Source organism: Balaenoptera borealis (assembly GCF_965194805.1).
Source record: "Balaenoptera borealis genome assembly, chromosome: 2".
Taxonomy (NCBI): domain Eukaryota; kingdom Metazoa; phylum Chordata; class Mammalia; order Artiodactyla; family Balaenopteridae; genus Balaenoptera; species Balaenoptera borealis.
In genome coordinates, this window is record NC_138867.1 from 54,976,395 (window position 1) to 54,994,296 (window position 17,902).

At 39.6% G+C, this 17,902-nt stretch overlaps 1 protein-coding gene and 1 long non-coding RNA gene across 15 annotated transcripts in view; one reads left to right on the forward strand and one right to left on the reverse strand.

Annotated features, from left to right (window-relative positions):
• LOC309619442 overlaps positions 1 to 17,902 on the reverse strand; it is a 670,492-nt gene that overhangs the window by 476,408 nt on the left and 176,182 nt on the right. The gene's annotated exons all lie outside the window — the stretch shown is intronic.
• Positions 1 to 17,902, forward strand: part of MAST4 (microtubule associated serine/threonine kinase family member 4) — a 569,187-nt gene that overhangs the window by 275,418 nt on the left and 275,867 nt on the right. For 4 of the 14 annotated variants that reach the window (XM_082372998.1, XM_082373008.1, XM_082373012.1 and 1 more), the window contains one exon: positions 3,527 to 3,601. The exons of the other annotated variants lie outside the window; for them this stretch is intronic. In XM_082372998.1, coding sequence (XP_082229124.1) covers positions 3,527 to 3,601 — 75 coding nt within the window. The remainder of the gene's footprint in view (positions 1 to 3,526; positions 3,602 to 17,902) is intronic. 14 annotated transcript variants of the gene reach the window in all.

Genomic DNA, 17,902 nt, shown 5'->3' on the forward strand with positions numbered 1-17,902 from the left:
CTAATGATATATTTCTTAAAAAAATAATGAAACTAATGCCAAAATTATAGATACACTTAGTTTAAAATTTTCCTTGTGGCTCTAATTTTGACATAGAGTAACTTATACCTGATTTAAAGAGTTAGGCATTTAAATAATCTGATGTCAGCCACTAAATTCATTGGACACCCATTATTTCACACACACATTATTTACAAGAATGTTTCCACAGAACATTCTTGTAAATATGTTTATGTGATGCAAATTAGGCTAAAGTACTACGCTATCAGATGTGTAATGTTTAAGGAACAATAATTTCTTTAAAAAGTATGATCTGCAGTGTTAAGGGAAGTTTATAATTTCCAAAATGACTTACTTAACAGGAGAAGTCTTGATGAAAGCATTTAGCATGGAGATGAAATATGCCTCATTAAGTTTCCAGGTTATGTACATGTCAACACTTCTTTTGTCATCTTTCAATAGTTTACTTACATAACTGAGGGCTGTTACTTTTATTAGTGGTGATGATCACAGCAAATGATTTTGGTAAGTTAACCTAAGCAACATAATGTGCTTCTGTTTCCACGAAACTAATGGTGAGGAATTCAACCCTCCTCCTTCTGCCCCCTCCCCTGGTAGTAAAGAGCCCCTATTTACATATGTAAATAAGCCATCCAGTTGAGAGCCCCGTGGGGCCCACCCAGGTCCGATCTGTTATTTTGCTGATGTTGATGGCATTAGCCAGGAGGTAAATGGTACCTGGAGACTGATGTCTCAGACTGGAATGACAGATACCAGAGGCTGAAGGCTGTCATTTAGGAGGAGAAATGGATTCTTGGGACTAAGAATTTTGGAAGAAAATGAAGGCACAAATTTTGTCTTTAATGTTGGCCTGAGAGATATAATTTAATGTTTTTCTTGAACATGGAAAGCTATACATACAAATTTTTTATATAAGGATGTTGCTTTCCTACCATAGCATTTTTGAGGGCCCTGTTTGCTTTTTAAAGAATGTAAAATATTTCACAATTGAACTCATAGAGCTGGCTATGGTCAGATACCTTCCCTGGCTGTATGTGGGAATCTGGCCTGTAATAAGAAAGGAAAGCTTTTAAATGAAGGTCTCCCTAAAGTGAAGAAGGTGACATGTCCAGTGTCTAATGAATTAAATTCTTCTCAAGGGTTCCTATCTAGGACATAGCTATGTCCACCTTTCTACAAAGCCTCAGTAACTCTAGAACACACAAGCCACCGACCACCACCAATTTTTTTTTGTCAACAACAGAATACATACAGTGTGACTATTTTTGAAAATTAAGATGAGTTTAAGACATGAGTCATATGGAGAAAAACTTGCTCTGAGCTGTTCAGAATCCCTTTATTTCTATTCCATAAGCAATTCATTAAAATGACATTAATCCTCCAGGCTGTTCTTTGGTTTCTATTAAGATGTATTACTGGAATCTGTGTAAATATATTGATTATCTCATAGGCCTATTTGTTCATCACAAGCCGACTCTTGTTACAGAGTCATTGTACTTCATAATAAATGAGACAAAGTGGAGACCAGGTTTTAAAAACCCACCTGCCCCCTCCATTCCCCTTGAAGGATGTGCTTGCTCTCTTTAAACCAGCCTTTCACAAAATGGGAGTTTAAGATTGAGAGTCTCAGTTTAATATCTACATCTGCCCCCTGCTGAGTTCATGGTGCAATTAGCTAATTAAAACATATGTAACCTTTTTCACCTCGAAGTCAGAAGAAAAGCAATAAACCACAGGCTCAGGATTTAGTTAATTTGCACATTGACTGTAATTGTGTATTTAACGCCAAGATTAATTTTTTTCCTGGTGAGTGGGAGCCTGGCAATGTGCACTGGAACTCTTAAATTGGTTGAAATCATTCCATGGGGAGGTTGACAAGGGCAGATAGTCCTCCAGATAGATTAATGAGGATAAGTATTTATTTACATCTGATAACTTTTTTTTAGGAGAAAAAGCATTAAACCACTTTCTGAAAAACCATTAAATTTAAAGGAGGCTTCAAATCAAGCTAAATAAATAACCCGATTTAAAAAAACTATTTCTCATGTAAAATCTATTGATTCTATTGAATGGGAAATCATACTCAATTTTGTTTGTTTTGTTTTGCCAAATATTCAGTGAATTAATGAGAACAATTTCTGCTGTCAAAGCTTTGGTACGTTTTCTAGGTCAACCGAGATTTAAAACTATCGCCTTGCATTTTTTTCAGAAGAGGGTAGGGAAAGAATGTGTGTTGGCAGGGCAGTTAGTAGGAAAAACATAATCCTGACATGCCATCTGCTACTTATGACATTTCCTTTTTGAAAGGTAAGCCTTATACTTTGGATACCGAAGCAGTGATTGTTGGCAATTCAAGTGGGTGTGATTGATCCATGTCTTAAAAGTAACAGAGCTGTTATTCTTAGAAGAAAAAAAAGAAAAGAATTCTCAAGTATTATAATACAGACATTGCATTTTTACCGAAGTAGAGGTCTTTTCACTCTCCTCTGTGAGCAGATGCTAATACTCATCTGACAGATATTTCACTCCCTAGGTAGATGCTCACTTGGACCAGGGGCTTTACGCCCAGGAGTTTTCTGAGACCGTCTCTCTGTTGCTTTCATCTCCCCACCCCTGAAGTCAGTGCTCACAGTGTATTGTGCTTGCTTCTTAGATTCTTGTTTACTGTTATCCAACTTTGAAAGATGGAGAAGTGAAATTCTATACCATTCATGGGGGTCCCTATTCCAGACTTTTCCTTTAAAATACAGTTGCTTGGGTTTGTGTGTGTGTGTGTGTGTTTGTGTGTGTTTGACATGGAATGAGTGATGGGAGGTGTTAAGTCTTTCTGCGTGATCCATTTGTCCAATATATATACAAGGGTTTGTCTAAGGAAACGACCACCCTTCTACACAGGTTAGGTTATAAACTTAATGCTCAATCTCTGTTCGATCCAATAAAATTTAACTGCATTCAGGGGCAGAATTTTTGGTGGCTTTCAGACACCAGGAATTCTGCCAATATGAAGAAGAGAGGAGCTTCTGAGGCAAGAGAGTTTTCATGGTTTTGGGGAAGACGGTGATTTCCGTGTCTTTTTGGTGATATCCAAATGGGCGGCAAGTCTAAGAATGCCCCTTACTGCCTTCTGCTATTCTAGGAAGATTGACTTCATGTTCAGGGAAATCGTGCTCCAGTTTTCCTTAGTATTCTTGAAATATAATTAGGGGCAATATCAGGTAACAGGAAAGTACAGATTTGATGGGAAATGTGATACTGGGCTGTGTTCATGACTTTATCACACACATGCATATACAAGGCTATTTTTAATAAAATGGCTTGCACGTGGCATGTGGTTTTGTGGGGGAAAATCGTGTCATGTCTTTTTATTGTTGGATTTTAGCTGAAACAGACAAGTACAGTGCCGTTAAATGCTGTCCCTCTCCCTTTTCCGACCATTTTCCCATCATCCCACGCCCCACCTTCTCCTCTCCCACCTCGTTCATCCCCATCTTCCATTCCCTGTCAGGAAGGGCAGCCTCCGAAGAGCCATTTCAACTCAGCCCGACATCGCCAGAGACTAGTGGACCCAGCTGCTTCAAAAGTGAGTGTGTCCTGTCGCATGGTGCATGGCGGTGTGGTCCTTGTGAGGAAAAGGGTGTTGTGGGTTTTTATTTATGCTGGTGTATTTGAAGGCTTTAGAGGAGGCAAAGTCTTCTCTATTCATCGAAGGCCATTCACACCAAGGGAGTTCTGGCGTTGAATCACCAGACCTGAAAACAAGCAAAACCCTGATAAGTAGCACCTGCTGGTTTCTGTGGTGTAAATACTCCCACCGCAGCCAATTTCAGACAGCAGTTTGACAAAAGCGACTTCAGAGCTGAGAAGAGATGCCCAGTGGAGCTCTAACATATACAGATCCAATTGACACAAATCCTAGTTAAAATATAGCAGAAAATTAGGAAGTGAACCAATTCTGAGTATCTCTTACCTTTGTTTTCAATATAATGTGTTTCATTGGAAGTTTAGATATTTTTAATCAATTAATGACTGTATCTAACAACTGGCTTGTAAAATTCCTGGAAATTTACCAAGCTGGTGTGGGTGGGCTCCAGCACAGCAGTTCCACGTGTGACATATTTGTTGAGAATAGTCTTAAGTCATTTTGGTCATGCCCAACTCTTATGGTCTACAGAAAAGTGGCTGAGGTTTTGAGCAAGGATTTGCTGTTCCCACACAGCTCAAGTAAGTCGCAGGTCAGCTCTGCTGCACACAGACTTTTATTAAACAGACATTTCCTGGCAAACAGGCACAAAGCATTCCTGCAGCCTGTCCTATAAACTCAGTGAAGTCCCTGCTCTCACGCCTTTTAAGTGCTCCAGCCAAATCTCGTTGGAAGGTTCCACTTAAGGTTGATGACCTGACAACTTTCCGGAGGCAGGATTCTCTCATTTTTATGGTGGGCATCGTGCAATGGGGCTTCTGTGCCCCAGCTGCTGGACATAAGGCCATTGAATAGTTGGACCTCGGGTGCCAGTCCTAAGGGTCCAAGTTACAGACCTTCATAGATTCTTATGCGCTGCTCATGCAAGGGTAGAGAATATCTCTAAATTGACTTTGCCGATTCACTTACCTGAAATACCGCTAGTTTCAACAATGAATGCCTGTTTCTAACATCCTGAGAACACTGAGTTTGATTTCGGCAATGAAAACCCATTTCAGTATGCCGATTAGCAAAATCTCAGGTGTGACTGAGATACAGATACCTCTGATGTAATGCTAGTTGACCACCCTGGGGGAGGGAGAGTCAATCCTGATCAGGCCTACTGACTGGGTATAGGATATAATTTTAACCAATACATAATATCACACTGCCTGTGTGGCAGTATTTGAAAGTGGACTCCAAATGTCATAGCCTTTTGTTACATTTATTAAGTACCTGGGGTGCCCCCCACACCCAAGCTCCAGACAACTCACTTTGGCTCAGGATCCTTGTGATGAAGTTATGAAAGTTCTGTTAGTATGTGAGGGAAAAAAATAAACTAGCTCTGAATAAGGTGAATGGATTCATCATGTGAATCTTGCTAAAGTAGAGCACAGCTCAGAGTACACCAGGTCCTTCTCAGACCCCGCCTAAGAGTTTTCATTAATGAGGCACTAAAACATCCTGTGGTTAAGCACACTGTTAATGTGCTTAACCGCTTATGAAGTGGTTAATCCACTATTACACCCAGCATGTACCTCTTGGTCAGTGGTGTTTTAAGGACTCAACTTAGCGCTTAGCGTGTGCTTTTGTTCCTCCTCTTTCTTTTTTCCTGTGTTCATTTCATTCTGCTTGGCATTTTCAGAAATGCTGTGCCTCACCCGTGCAAACAGTTGTATATTACACTGTAAATTACCTGCGTTTCTTCTGTTGAGTCTTCCTGTTGTTCCATTTTGTCTTGAGTGAGAATCATGGCTTATTTTTCTAGACACACTCTAAGAGGAACTCATTAAACTGCTATAAAGAAAATGTCTGGTGCCTTAATGTGCTGTGTGAATAGGTTCAGCCAGTGTTAACAAATAGGCTTTAAAGGTCAAATCCTTTCCTCCCCCAAATACTGCAGGACTAGGAATTTGAGAAAGGCCTAAATTTTTCCCCTAATATTAGGAACTGATGGGGGAAACCACATTTCTTGTGTGGATAGGTTACTTGGACAACAAATAGAAAATGGAAATATGCACCAGTGTAGCCAGTGGCCTTTTGTTATAAGTACATTGGTGCTTAGAATCTGCACTGTATTTTCTTCAACTCAATAATCTGGGTTGTAGTAAAAAAAACCCTGGGTCAGTAACAATTTACAGTAAACCAGCTGCCAAATCTTTTGAGGACACTGATTTTGTTGAGTCGGCATTGTAATCTGGGAAGAAGTGTGATCAAGTAGAGATACTTAGTTTCCCATTAGCAATACAGCGGGGCGGGAAGAATATCCTTGACTGGGTTGTACATTGGGCTTTGTCATAAACCAGCTCTATGGCGGTGGGCAGCCACTTATCACTGAGACCCCATTGCTCAAGGTTTTCCCTTCTATTAAATGAGAGTTTATTAAATGTTCCCTTAATCAAATTATGGAATTATGTTTCTTTCCATCAAGGCTATTTATAACTAGATACTTCACCGTTTAGTCTGAGATTTTTGAATAGCATTTCTCAATCCTAAAATCCCTCTACAAACGGCATCCTTTCTCATGACTTGCAAGACATTATTTTTGGGTGGTCTTCTATCAGTGTCTTCAACGGATGTTAATTTTTAAAACAGAATTACTTACTTTAAAGCTATGGGGGAAAATATGGACCAGAAATAAGGTGCTCATTTTCTGCTCAAGGAGTTGGCTTTTTTTTTTTTTTAGCCTGCATTTTTTTAATCTTAGTCTTCGAAAGCCTTCGAAAGTGCTTTGAGTATAGGAAAACAAGCTTTTAAACCTGTTTTATTTGAATAAGAGTTAAAGAGTTAGGGAGAAATCAAAGGTAAGTAAGGTACCTCTGATTGGCTAAACTTGTCCACTGGGAATTTCTAAAATGTCTTTTGTTTGGAGAATATGCTCACCTGTCTACCCCCAGTATGAATGCTGTAACACATTAAATGAACAAAGAATGAAGAAAACGGGCAATAGGAATAATAGTTCAAAGACCACAGAGCAGTTATTTGTGGAGCTGGTAAAGGCTTCTGTTAAATAAAAATCAATTTGATATGGGAGCGTCGGGGACACGATCTGGGGAGACAGGAGGTGGACAGAAGATAACACAAGAGTGTACAGAGGATTAGTTTTCAAACCTCCTGGCATTTCAGCATAAAAGAATAATGAAGATTTATTCTAGATGAACTGTCATTTTTCATTGGAAGCTTTGCTGATCCAGAATAAATAGGTTCATAGAGACTGTATTGAAATTTTGAGCATGTGACAGTAAGTAGCGGTGGGCATAGCATCTAATACATTTCAAAACCAGAAAGTGCTATAACATTCTATCCTCTTAAAAAACAAACCAAACTCCCCAAATGGACAGATATTCCAGCTAACCAAAACCCTGCATATAATTCTAAGATACATTGTTTCAATATGCCTTAGGGCTTGAAAATCCTTTATACTAATTCTCAGCGATTTCTCTACCTTTTTCTAATGAGAATAAGGTTTATAAAACCTGGGCTCCCCTGCTGGGAAAATAAGCCCAGAGCTATCTCAGAGCAGATGGTCTTCTTTTCTCACTACTATAAACCTTTTAGGATTGATCCTTTTTTCATTTTTATCTCTCTGAAGAGTAAATGTCTCTGAGACCTTAGAAACCCACTGTTCAGAGGGGGCAAGAGGCTGCATTGACCAGAGTTCATAGTTGAAAAGATGATGTAGAATAGAAGCCATGGAAATCGTGGAATTGTGTTTCTCTCTATAAGAGCAAAAAAAATAGGTTGATTTTTCAAGTACTAAGGGGATAGGCTTTAAAATATCTACATTTTTGAGCCTTATTATGCTTTGAATTTCTGGATGGTAATTAACACCCTCCTAGTCCCAGGAATTTGAAGTGTTAAAGAATAATTTCTTCTCTTTTGGAGGATGTAATACTTGTTACTATATTTAAGGAGGTAGAAAGATGGGGAAGGGGCTGGGAAGATTGGTTGCCATAATTATTCTGGGAATATTTTAGTCATATAAAATGTTGTACTACGTAAACTTTTTTTGCAAAGGCTTTTAGGGGTGATACATTGATGACAGAAATTTTTGAGGCAGCTTATAGTTTTTGTTTGTTTGTTTGTACATCAGCCATCTATGAATTGCCTTTGGTCCCAGCTAAAGTAGGTGTGAATCTCATATCTGCAACTTAATAGCTATGACTTTGGGGCAGTTACTTAATCACCCTGAGAAAGCCTCAGTTTCTTCATCTGAGAACAAAATAATATCCACCTCATGAGATTGTTTTGAGGAGTAAATGAGAGAATGTATGAAAAGTTTTTACCTCATAGATAGGCACTTAATGAGTGCCAGAAAAATTGTAGCTATCCTTTAAATTATGATTACTCTTACTATGGTTATCAGGTAATCATTATCTAACTTTTAGAGGATTTTTTTTTTCCGTCTTGTAAGATAAGGGTTTAGGACTAGATGATCCTTGAGGTAGAATGTCTGCATTGTTAAAAGTCTGTACAGTTATACTTATTTTTGAATGTCTGTCATATACTCAGCTGTGTGGTAGGCATGGAGGAATATAACTTGTAGGATTTAGTTCTTACCTTCAAGAATGTAATGTCATTGGCAAAGAAATAATGCAGAGACAGTAATCAATTGTTTGGTAAACAATATCAGAGGGGCATTGATTTTGAACCAAAAGACATCTGTGAGCCACAGTCAGAAAAGGCTTCCTGGAGCCGGTGGGTTTTCATCAGGGCCCTGAAAGAAGGAAAAGGCTTTCAAAAGAGAAATTTATTTATTATTTATTCATTTTGGCCACTCCTGGTCTTAGTTGTGGCATGCGGACTTAGTTGCAGCATGCAAACTCTTCGTTGCGGCATGCATGCGGGATCTAGTTCTCCGACCAGGGATTGAACCCGGGCCCCCTGTATCGGGAGCTCAGAGTGCCACCCGCTGGGCCACCAGGGAAGTCCCAGAAAGGGCTTTTTAAACCTTGAGTATGGGCGTGAACATTAGGAGAATGCACAAGGTAATGTGATGGGCCAGACCGGAATGGAGGGAATAGGTGACATGGAAGGGATGCTCCTGTATGGCTGTCCCTGGCGGGATGCAGGCGGGCTTTGCCATCACGCAGACTGTTCTCAAGTTCTGTGTATTAGTTGTGTGGCCGAGGCAGAGTCTCTTGTTTCCTCATCCATACTGCGGGGGGATAACCTCATTAAGATTGTTCTTATAATGAAATGGTCTGGTGCAGACATTCCGTAGAGTGATCGGGCTGTTTTGGGTAGTAAAATGACAGTTCTTAGTTAAACTAGACACAGTCTGCCCTACGACCCACCAATCCCGATCCAAAAGAACTGGCCGCTGTTGGAGGACACAGATGCTTCTTGCAGCATTGTTGTTACCCCAGAAAGTTTGGGGATGTTGTGGGTGTAGGCAGTTGAGAGAGTGATTGGAAAAACAGGGTACGTCACATAACATCCAGCAGTTAGAAGCAGCAGCCTTGAAGGGGCAAGCAGCAATGTGGATGGAGCCTAAAACATATTACTGTGTGGAACAGAGCTTAAACAAATTCAGTTCTTTACGACCATGCTGGTAATGTCGATTAAAAATACATGCACATCATACAACTTGCATTTTCCGGGAGCTCGTACAAATAGCTGAATATCCATCAGGCACGTTAGAAAGGTGGGCTGGAGACAGGGAAGGGGTGTCGAAAGTTAGGTATGCAAGTAAATAAACTGACGGGTGGGAATAATATTCTCTGTCTGAGGAGTATGATTAACCCTACCCTCTCCTGTACACTTGAATCTCCCCACATGAAAGTAGGTAGATAGGCCAAGAAACATGGTATAAGGGAGACTTAAAGAAGTCTCTGGGAATGGAAGCAGTGCTCCTACAAATCATGGAGCCGCTGATCCTTACGCAGCCCTGACGCATGTCCGCCTGGTTCTAGGTTCTGTACACACAGGACTAACAACTTTACTCCTCACAGCGTCCTCAGGAGGGCGGTACTGTTGATGGCCGTTTGGCAGGTGAGGCCACTGAAGCTTGCACGGGATCGCACGGCTACAGTAAAATGGGAGCCGGGATTCGAACCCAGTCGGTCTGGCTCTTGGGATCCCTGTTCTTAACTATCCTGCTTGGCTGCCTGTGATGGACATAGCTGAAGTGGTGAAGGAGGACCAGACCCTTTCCACCCGTGGTGCCCTTGGACCATGCCTGGCAGTTGCAACTACTTCCTTTTTGTGGAGGCTGCCAATTTTTTAAAAAAATTGCGTGTACTTGCGTGTGTACGCATGTGTATAAAACTTTTTATTGAAACACAACATACATTCACAAGCGTGCAGCTTGATGAATTTCCACAAACTGGACAATCCTGTGCGACCAGCACCCAGGTTCAGGAACAAAACACAGTGGGTAAACCTGAAAAACCAAAACTTCTGTCACTTTTACTGGGCATGAAGTTAGGATTGCTGGAAAGCAACATCATGAAAAACATAAGCCTTTAAAAGTGAAAACAATAGAAGAGTCAGAGATTCTAAAAATTGCTACAGGTTTTGGGTGTTTCTAAGGTGTAGGAAAAAACCCCCTCTACCTTTTCTCGATTTTTACCACAGTTAGTTGCTTCCGTTACCAGTAGTGGAGGGCACAGACCACTCGTGAAGGAAAGCAGAAAGTCTCTCAATGAGTTCAAGGCAAACTCACGTTATCAAAGGATAAAACAGATTGAGCTGCAGGCCTTAGACATAAATAGATAAACACCTACATGGTGTGGATCATCAGGAAGGCCTTGAATGGACAGGTAAATGAATTTTCACCTCTCCTCTGGTCATTGTTTAACTCCATGTCTTTGATGTTCAATCTAAACTCCCATGGACTGCACTTGTCAGCTTACAGGACAAAGCTATGACATTGTACATCACACTCGAAGGGTAATGTTTTCCCATATTCCAAACGATCAGTTCCCTTCAGGTTCAGGCTGAGTCTGAGGTTGCATTTTGGGGCTACACTTACAACATGATCTGTCCACCTGGCACACCTGTGCACAGTTCACTGCCTTTGGCAGACAGCGCAGAGAAGTTAAATCACTTGCAGGAGGTCCAGGGCTAGTACACGGGGAAGCCCAGTTAGTCCCTGCGCTTAGCCACCACACCGTGCCCTTTGCACCACCATCTAGGAGGCGCTCCGCCCTTTCCCGGGCGACACCCTGTACTGAGAGGCATTTCTCAGGGTTCAAAAGGAAGGCAACCACAGTAGCCGTGGTGATGTTCTTCTGCCTCCTGTGCCAGAGACCTCCTCTGACCTATATCCCACTCTCCTGCCACCTGACTCCACAGCACTAGGGTCCTACGTAATGCTGCAGAACTATCCGAAAAGCATTCATTCTCCTTACTGTTCCTTTGTGTGTCCCTCCCAGTTTACAAGGATGTATTTCTCTGTTGGCTTTAACAGAATTCTAGAGCCCTAACAATTCAGTTGAAAAGTGGGCAAAGGGCACCCCAATTTTTTCAGCCTAACATCTCTCTACTCAGGTACATACAAGTAATTCTACAGAAAGTGGATTCCACTTATTTATTTTCCATGATTCTGTGTATAATGTATAATGTAAACACAGTATTGAAGCAGTCAAAATTACAGGGCTAAAACATGCCTTTGGAATTCAGTTCCGGTAACTCATACTGAACGATTTGGCCATTTTGTGGCCAGGCATTGACGGAATTTAGTGCTTAAGCTTGAAGGTGAGTATAGCCTGCTGCCTTTTGAAGAATCACTCCCTAATCTTTAAAAAAAAAAAATCTTGTTATTGAGGTGTAACATATATACAGAAAAGTACAGATATTTTAAGTTTGATATTATTCCAAAGATCTGAGTGATTTTTTTTTCTGTAAGAGTAACACATATCCAAAAAATGCAGATATCAATGAACTTTCACACACTGACTATACTCAAGTAACACCAAGATTTAAAACACAGAGCATTACCAGCACCCCAGCAGACCCCTGTGTTACCCTTGTAGCAGTTTTCAGAATGTTTTAAATTTCTATTTTTGTTTTCAAAGTTGCATTTCTTTCCTGATACTACTTGCCAACATCCTAATTCATTATCCAGTAAATATTTGTTTTTAAGAAAAGGTTGGGATTGGGCTTCAAAATAGAGGTAAAGAACAAGTGTAAAAACCATAATCATTGGCTTTTAATATTTTAGTTGCTGGAATTTCTATTTTAAGGCCATTTAAATGTTGTGACTGAAAATATTGAGGGGAAAGAACTATTTAATTTGGCCCGTTTCTCTTTCCTAACACAGATTTTTGTAGCAGTTTTCTTTCTCTCTCTCTCTTTTTTTGTTTCAGCTGGCAAAGGTTAAGTAGGCATAGGTGAATTGTTACAGCCCAACCTGTCTTGTTCTTAGGTGGATTCTTTTTTTCAAGGGCTTTAAAAAACTGGTGAATTACATTTGTTGACTTTTCTCAGAGTCATCAGAGTAGTGCTTACCAAAGACTTGTGTAACAGGAAATTGGCCAAGATGAGATTAGCAATTTATTTGAGGAAGGGTGTAGGAAATCTTTTTAATTTAGAGGTGAAAAGATCATCAGTTGGGTTAAGTACCGGTTATCCAATTTAGCTCTAGCTTTATGAAGCATTACTGAGATTGATTCTTTGCCTTCAAGGACTTCTGTATCCTTATACCCCTCTACCCCTAGGCAAAAAGAAAAACAAATCAAAACATAACCAGCAACTCTATAAAAGTAATTTAAACATTTAGCTAGGCAACCCTTATTTTGCCTGGCGGGGTGGTTCTATGGATTCTGGTAGGGTTTTAGAAGTAGTTTCTTTGCTGACCGTACTGAGAAGAGCAACCTGAGCACCTCAAACACACTTGCTGGCCAATGCTTGGAGACCATGGTATCTTATTGTAACTGGCTTGATTATCTTGATAACACCATTGCTTGTTTTAACATTTTTTCAAGTTAATTTTTTTTTGATAAGTTCTCCCTTCCCACTATCTCACACATATTTATCTGCTTCTTGCCTGAAAAAGAGATTTGACTAAGATGTGCCCAAGTATGATTTTCTTTGTATTTATTCTGCTTGGAATTCACTGAGCCTCTCGGATATGTGGATTGATGCCTTTCATCAATTTTTTTGGAAAGCCTTTGGCCATTATCTATTCAAATATATCTTCTACTTCATTTTCTCTCCTCTCCTTCTGGGGCTCCGTTTGTACCTATGTTAGGCAGTTGGATATTGTCCCACAGATCTTAGACACTCTTTTTTGATTTTGCTTTATGCTTTATTCTCTTGGTGATTCGTTTTGGATAATTTCTGTCATTTCGACTTAAACTTTATTTATCCCTTCTTTTGCTTTGCTCAGTCAGCTGGTAAGTCCATTTCACTCTGGTATCTTTCAGTTCAGGTTTTCCTCTTGTTCTTTATTATTATAATAGTTTCTATCTCTCTAGTGAAATTTGCCATGTCTTCATTCATGTTGTCACACATCTTTGCCACTGTATCCTTTTGCATAGTTATTTTTGAGTCTTTGTCTGGTAACATCAAGATCTTGGCTATCTCCACATCTGTTTGTATTGCTGGTTTCTTTTCTTGACCATGGATCTCAACAGTACCTGCACAGTTCAGGTAGTGAGCAGAATGACTCATCACCCTGACTCAAGTGGTGTGGCATAGAAGAGACACACCTTTTCCTGGAGCTAAATATTATTTACCTCAATTTCTAGTGTTCTGTCATTCAAAATGTTTGGCACCTACTCAGAATTATAAACACATGAAAAAGCAACATCTCCTATTTCTCAGGCTTCCTCTTCCACTTAGAATGTGGACAATGACAAGAGACCATTGTTGTTATCTTCACAGTCAAAACAAGTTGTGTAAGCTACAAAATCATACTTTAAAAAATAATTTAAAAAGCTAAGGGCATAAGTAAACCTAAAAAGGGAATTCCAGAGTGATAAACTCTTGAAGGAAAAGGCCCATGACTATCATGGTGGAATGTCAGGAGGAGGAGGAATCTGCCATAGATGGGTAAGAGAGGAACCAAACAAAGTGATAACATACTTTTCATTTCTAGCTTTTCTTCACATCTTCACACATGTAATTGAGAGTAATGGTCTCTTGTGATTGTCTACTTCCTGAATGGAAGTGGAAGTCTCAGAAATAGGAGATTTGTCCAAGGAGATCAGGGAATTTGCCAATGGGGAAAAGGGAACAAAGGTAAGCCTAACCATTCATAAATAGGGGCTTAGTTGTATTATTCTGTCACTGTTAGAAACACATGGCTGTGATAATAGTCCTTATTTCCTGGGTGTATCTTTCACATGAACTGTAGACCTATGGCATGGTAGTCATGTGTTTTTATGCCTTGGGTTTATTTCTTTAGCGATTTGATCACTGTTGTGCACGAGGGATTTGTTTATGTAGCTGTTGTTTTCAGTCTTCTCTTGGAATTGTTGTGCAGTCTTTCAAGGTGTACTAGGGGACACTTGATTGAATTACAGTGTAAGGCACCTACCTCTTTCATCAGAGTGCAATACCAGACTGTGAAATTCAGTTACTAAATGCAGTCACTGGTGTATCCCATGGCAGTGATTTGGTCTCTGCTTTTCTGATGGTCATCCTATCATTGTACTAAAGTGAAGGCTCAGTTAAACTTACATTTCTCAAAGCTTGTTCTGTGTATGTGCCTCAGTGATGTTTTCCCCAAAGTGTTCCATGGTTCCATTAATTTGGGGAACACTGCAGACCATGGCCCTTGATCTTGTTAAATAAAATGCCAATAATTTAGAAAATCTTGGGGAAATCTTGCAGTAAGTAAATTCTCTGAGCTGTATTAGGTGTTTCTCAAACTTATTTGAATACAGAACTTTTACAAAGGAACTTTTAAGTTTTTCTTGTCAATACCCATTAGCAAAGTTCTTTGGGAAATGTTGAGTTAAACGGAGGACCTGTTGCTCTTTATTTCAAGAAATATGAATAATTCATACTGGCTGCCCCTCTCTACACCTGGGAAACGTCTTCCCCACTGTCTTCTGGTGAGGAAACTAGCATTTTTGGAGGGAGGAAGAGCTCTAATCCAGAAGATTACAGCATTATACTTAGGGCCTGCTACTTAGGACAGAGCTAATGTTGTGCTCTGCCGTTGTAGGTGTGTACTGGTCTCAGCCTCACTTGTCCAAGGACTGTCCCAGTTTGCTAGTCCAGGGAAATAGGCTGGGTCAGCTGTCACATCCCCCCCCCAGTGAAAAAAGACAGCAAGCTGCCTAGACTGCAATTGGAAGGAAAGGTCAATCAGTATATTACCTTTCCTTCCACGTGTTCCTTGCCTGCTGGCTGAGTTGTGCCTTCGCACTGCGGTGGTAATCTCTTCCACTAAATTTTGTTTTAACCTTGCAAATAGGTGAAAGGGAGGGCACAGTTAATAACATCTTCTACCCTACGCCTCTGAGTATATTATTTGGGCTGACTCTTGCTCCCTCTCCCCCAGCCCCCGCCTTGTACGGCCCTGCTTAGATGGAGAATTAGGCAAGTAGCTGGTGTCACTTATTGTGGGAATTTCTCTGAGAACTCCGTCATGCTCTTGCACAGACAGAGTGCAAACGTGTTTGTGATTTTTGACAGTAGCCAGGATCTAGGTGGAATAGAGGTTTTTTTCAAAACATTTCTCAGTCAATATGTTTACTGTCCTTCACCAGCCATGCAGTGTGATACGGTGCATCACCAATACTTGAAATAGGCTGCAACAGGAGGTCAGAATAGGGCATAGATTTTCTAACACAGCATGTTAGATGGAATGATTTTGTGTACTCTGAAGTAGAAAATTCAATCAGAATTTTCCACACTTTTTAGTTAAAGCAACACTGTTATTTATTGATGAAAGGTAGACTGAGAGAAATATAGAATGAAAACAGAGTAGATGACAAATCTAGCATTATTCCTGTCCTAGTGAGAAATACTTTTTCTCTTGTAATTGAATGAAGGCTACATGAGATAAAAAGGGTCTGCTTAAAAGATACACTATGGAATGCTTGGAACATATGCCAACTTGTTTAGCATGTGTGGGGGTAAAAATGGAATCTGGCTTTTTAAGAAGTTTGGTTTTCATTGAGATGGACTTTGTGCTTGACAGAGGGCAGTTACAATGGCCCAGGTAATCTATTTTGGCTTAGTTTTAACGCAGCAGAATTCATTTGGAAAGCGCCTGAGAGTATCAATAAAAAATTCAAGGATAGATTCTCTAAGCTTTCATTCAAGTAGAATATTTAAATGTATTACTAGTTTTCATCTGTGCTTTGGTGCACAGACGATATATCAGCATAACTACCTATTGTGTAGATGAACACTTTACACTTTCGAACTGCAAAACCTTAGGGTTGCAATGTCAGATTTGTGAATGAATATTTAAGATAGAATAATAACCTAATATTAGCATGCTCGATGTGTGCCAGTCACTTTTCTAGGTACTTTATGTGTATTCTTTCATTTAATCCTCACAATGACACTATGAGCTCTTATGATTGATCGTCTCCAGTGAGGGAAGGAAGCCACAGAGAGAGTAAGTCATTTGCCCAAGGCCATCGTCCTAAGCCAGGTTCCTGAGCCTCCCTGCCTGGCTGCCTTCTTTCGGCTCTGCCATCTCAGCGCTTTCCTCCTGATGAGCCTAAGGACATGTGGGTTAGCAACTTAATTCAATTAGCGTATAGCATTTAGCACTTAGGGTTTTTATATTTAGAGTCTATCTTTAAAAGACACATATAATCTCTTGTATGTGGAATCTAAAATAACTGAACTAGAAAAATGAGAGTAATGGTGGTTACCAGGGGCTGGGGCTGGGGGAATGGGAGAGATGTTGTTGAAGGAGACATACTTGCAACTAACACATAAATAAGTCCTGGAGAGCTAATATACAATACAGTGATTATAGACCACAAACTGTATTATAAACATTAAGCTTGCTAAGAGACTAGATCTTAATTTTTTCCCATCACTAGAAGAAATGATAATTATGTGACCTGATAGAGGTGTTAGCTGACACTACAATGGCAATTATATTGCAATACAAATGTATCAAATCAGTATGTTGTACACCTTAAAGTCATACAGTGCTGTGTCAATTATATCTCAATTAAAAAAAGAGACATGCAGTTCTTTAACAGTCTGTTTTACTTAGCTACTTTTTTCCTAATTGATACATAATTCTATTCAGTGTAATTTAGTTTACTTTCTCTTTTCTTTTTTTACTAGCATTTAAAGTGATAGGACCATTTAAAAGCATTAGTGCCAATTCATCAGCTTGTCTAAATTGTGTGACTTTGAAAGATAGTTTAGGCTGCCTGTAATTTTGTATTCTTCAGTGTTTGAGAGTTGATTTTACCCCTTTGTTCATACTATGTTATAGTATAGTCAGTTTAGACTGTTGTTTTTTTTTTTTTTACTTCTATAGACAGTGCATCCAGACTTGACTATGAATTTCAGGTTTCCAAGGTGATAGCGTAATCCAGTAACACATAGCTTCTCTATAATACAGCAATCATGTCAGTACAATAAGGTCTAGTATGCTTTTTATTTTTAAAAGGAAGAACCTAATTAGTATAATAGAAACCATAGTGGAAATCACCTAAGCTCACCCCTGAATTAAAATGGCAGCGTTCACATATGATAAGGGGGAGAGCTTCCTGCTCGGAAAATACTTAATTTTTCAGTTAGTAAAAATAAGAGGCCACCTTATGAAAACTTTCCTGGGTCTTCAGTTTAAATGTCCACTCTTGTTGTAGTCCTTCTGATCCAGAAACATCACACAAGGGATCATTTTGACTTTGAGAGAGAGGATTCTATCTTTGCAATGAGAATAGAATTCAGTCTTAGGGAAGAAGCAATTAAAACCCCAAAGCCTTTTATTGCTTTTGATGCTTAAAAAAAAAAAAAAAAGGCAAAAACTCCACTGTACTTTAATATTTTCTGCTAATTAACTGTCACAAATGTGATACCATTAAGTTTGGAGTCTCTTTGGTTAACTTCAAAGTCATTAACACACACTGCACGGCCCTCCCAATTGATTTTGGAAAAAGGAACCACATTGACAGATCTGTAATCAGTGTTTCCAAGGATTTTGTTTCTCATACAATCTAATCCTAATTTAAGGAACATTTGGTCTTTTTGTCTGGGTAACAAGCACCAGCCCTCCTAATGCTGAGAGTTGATGGTGTCAGGGTTGTCTTAATGCCAGGTGTA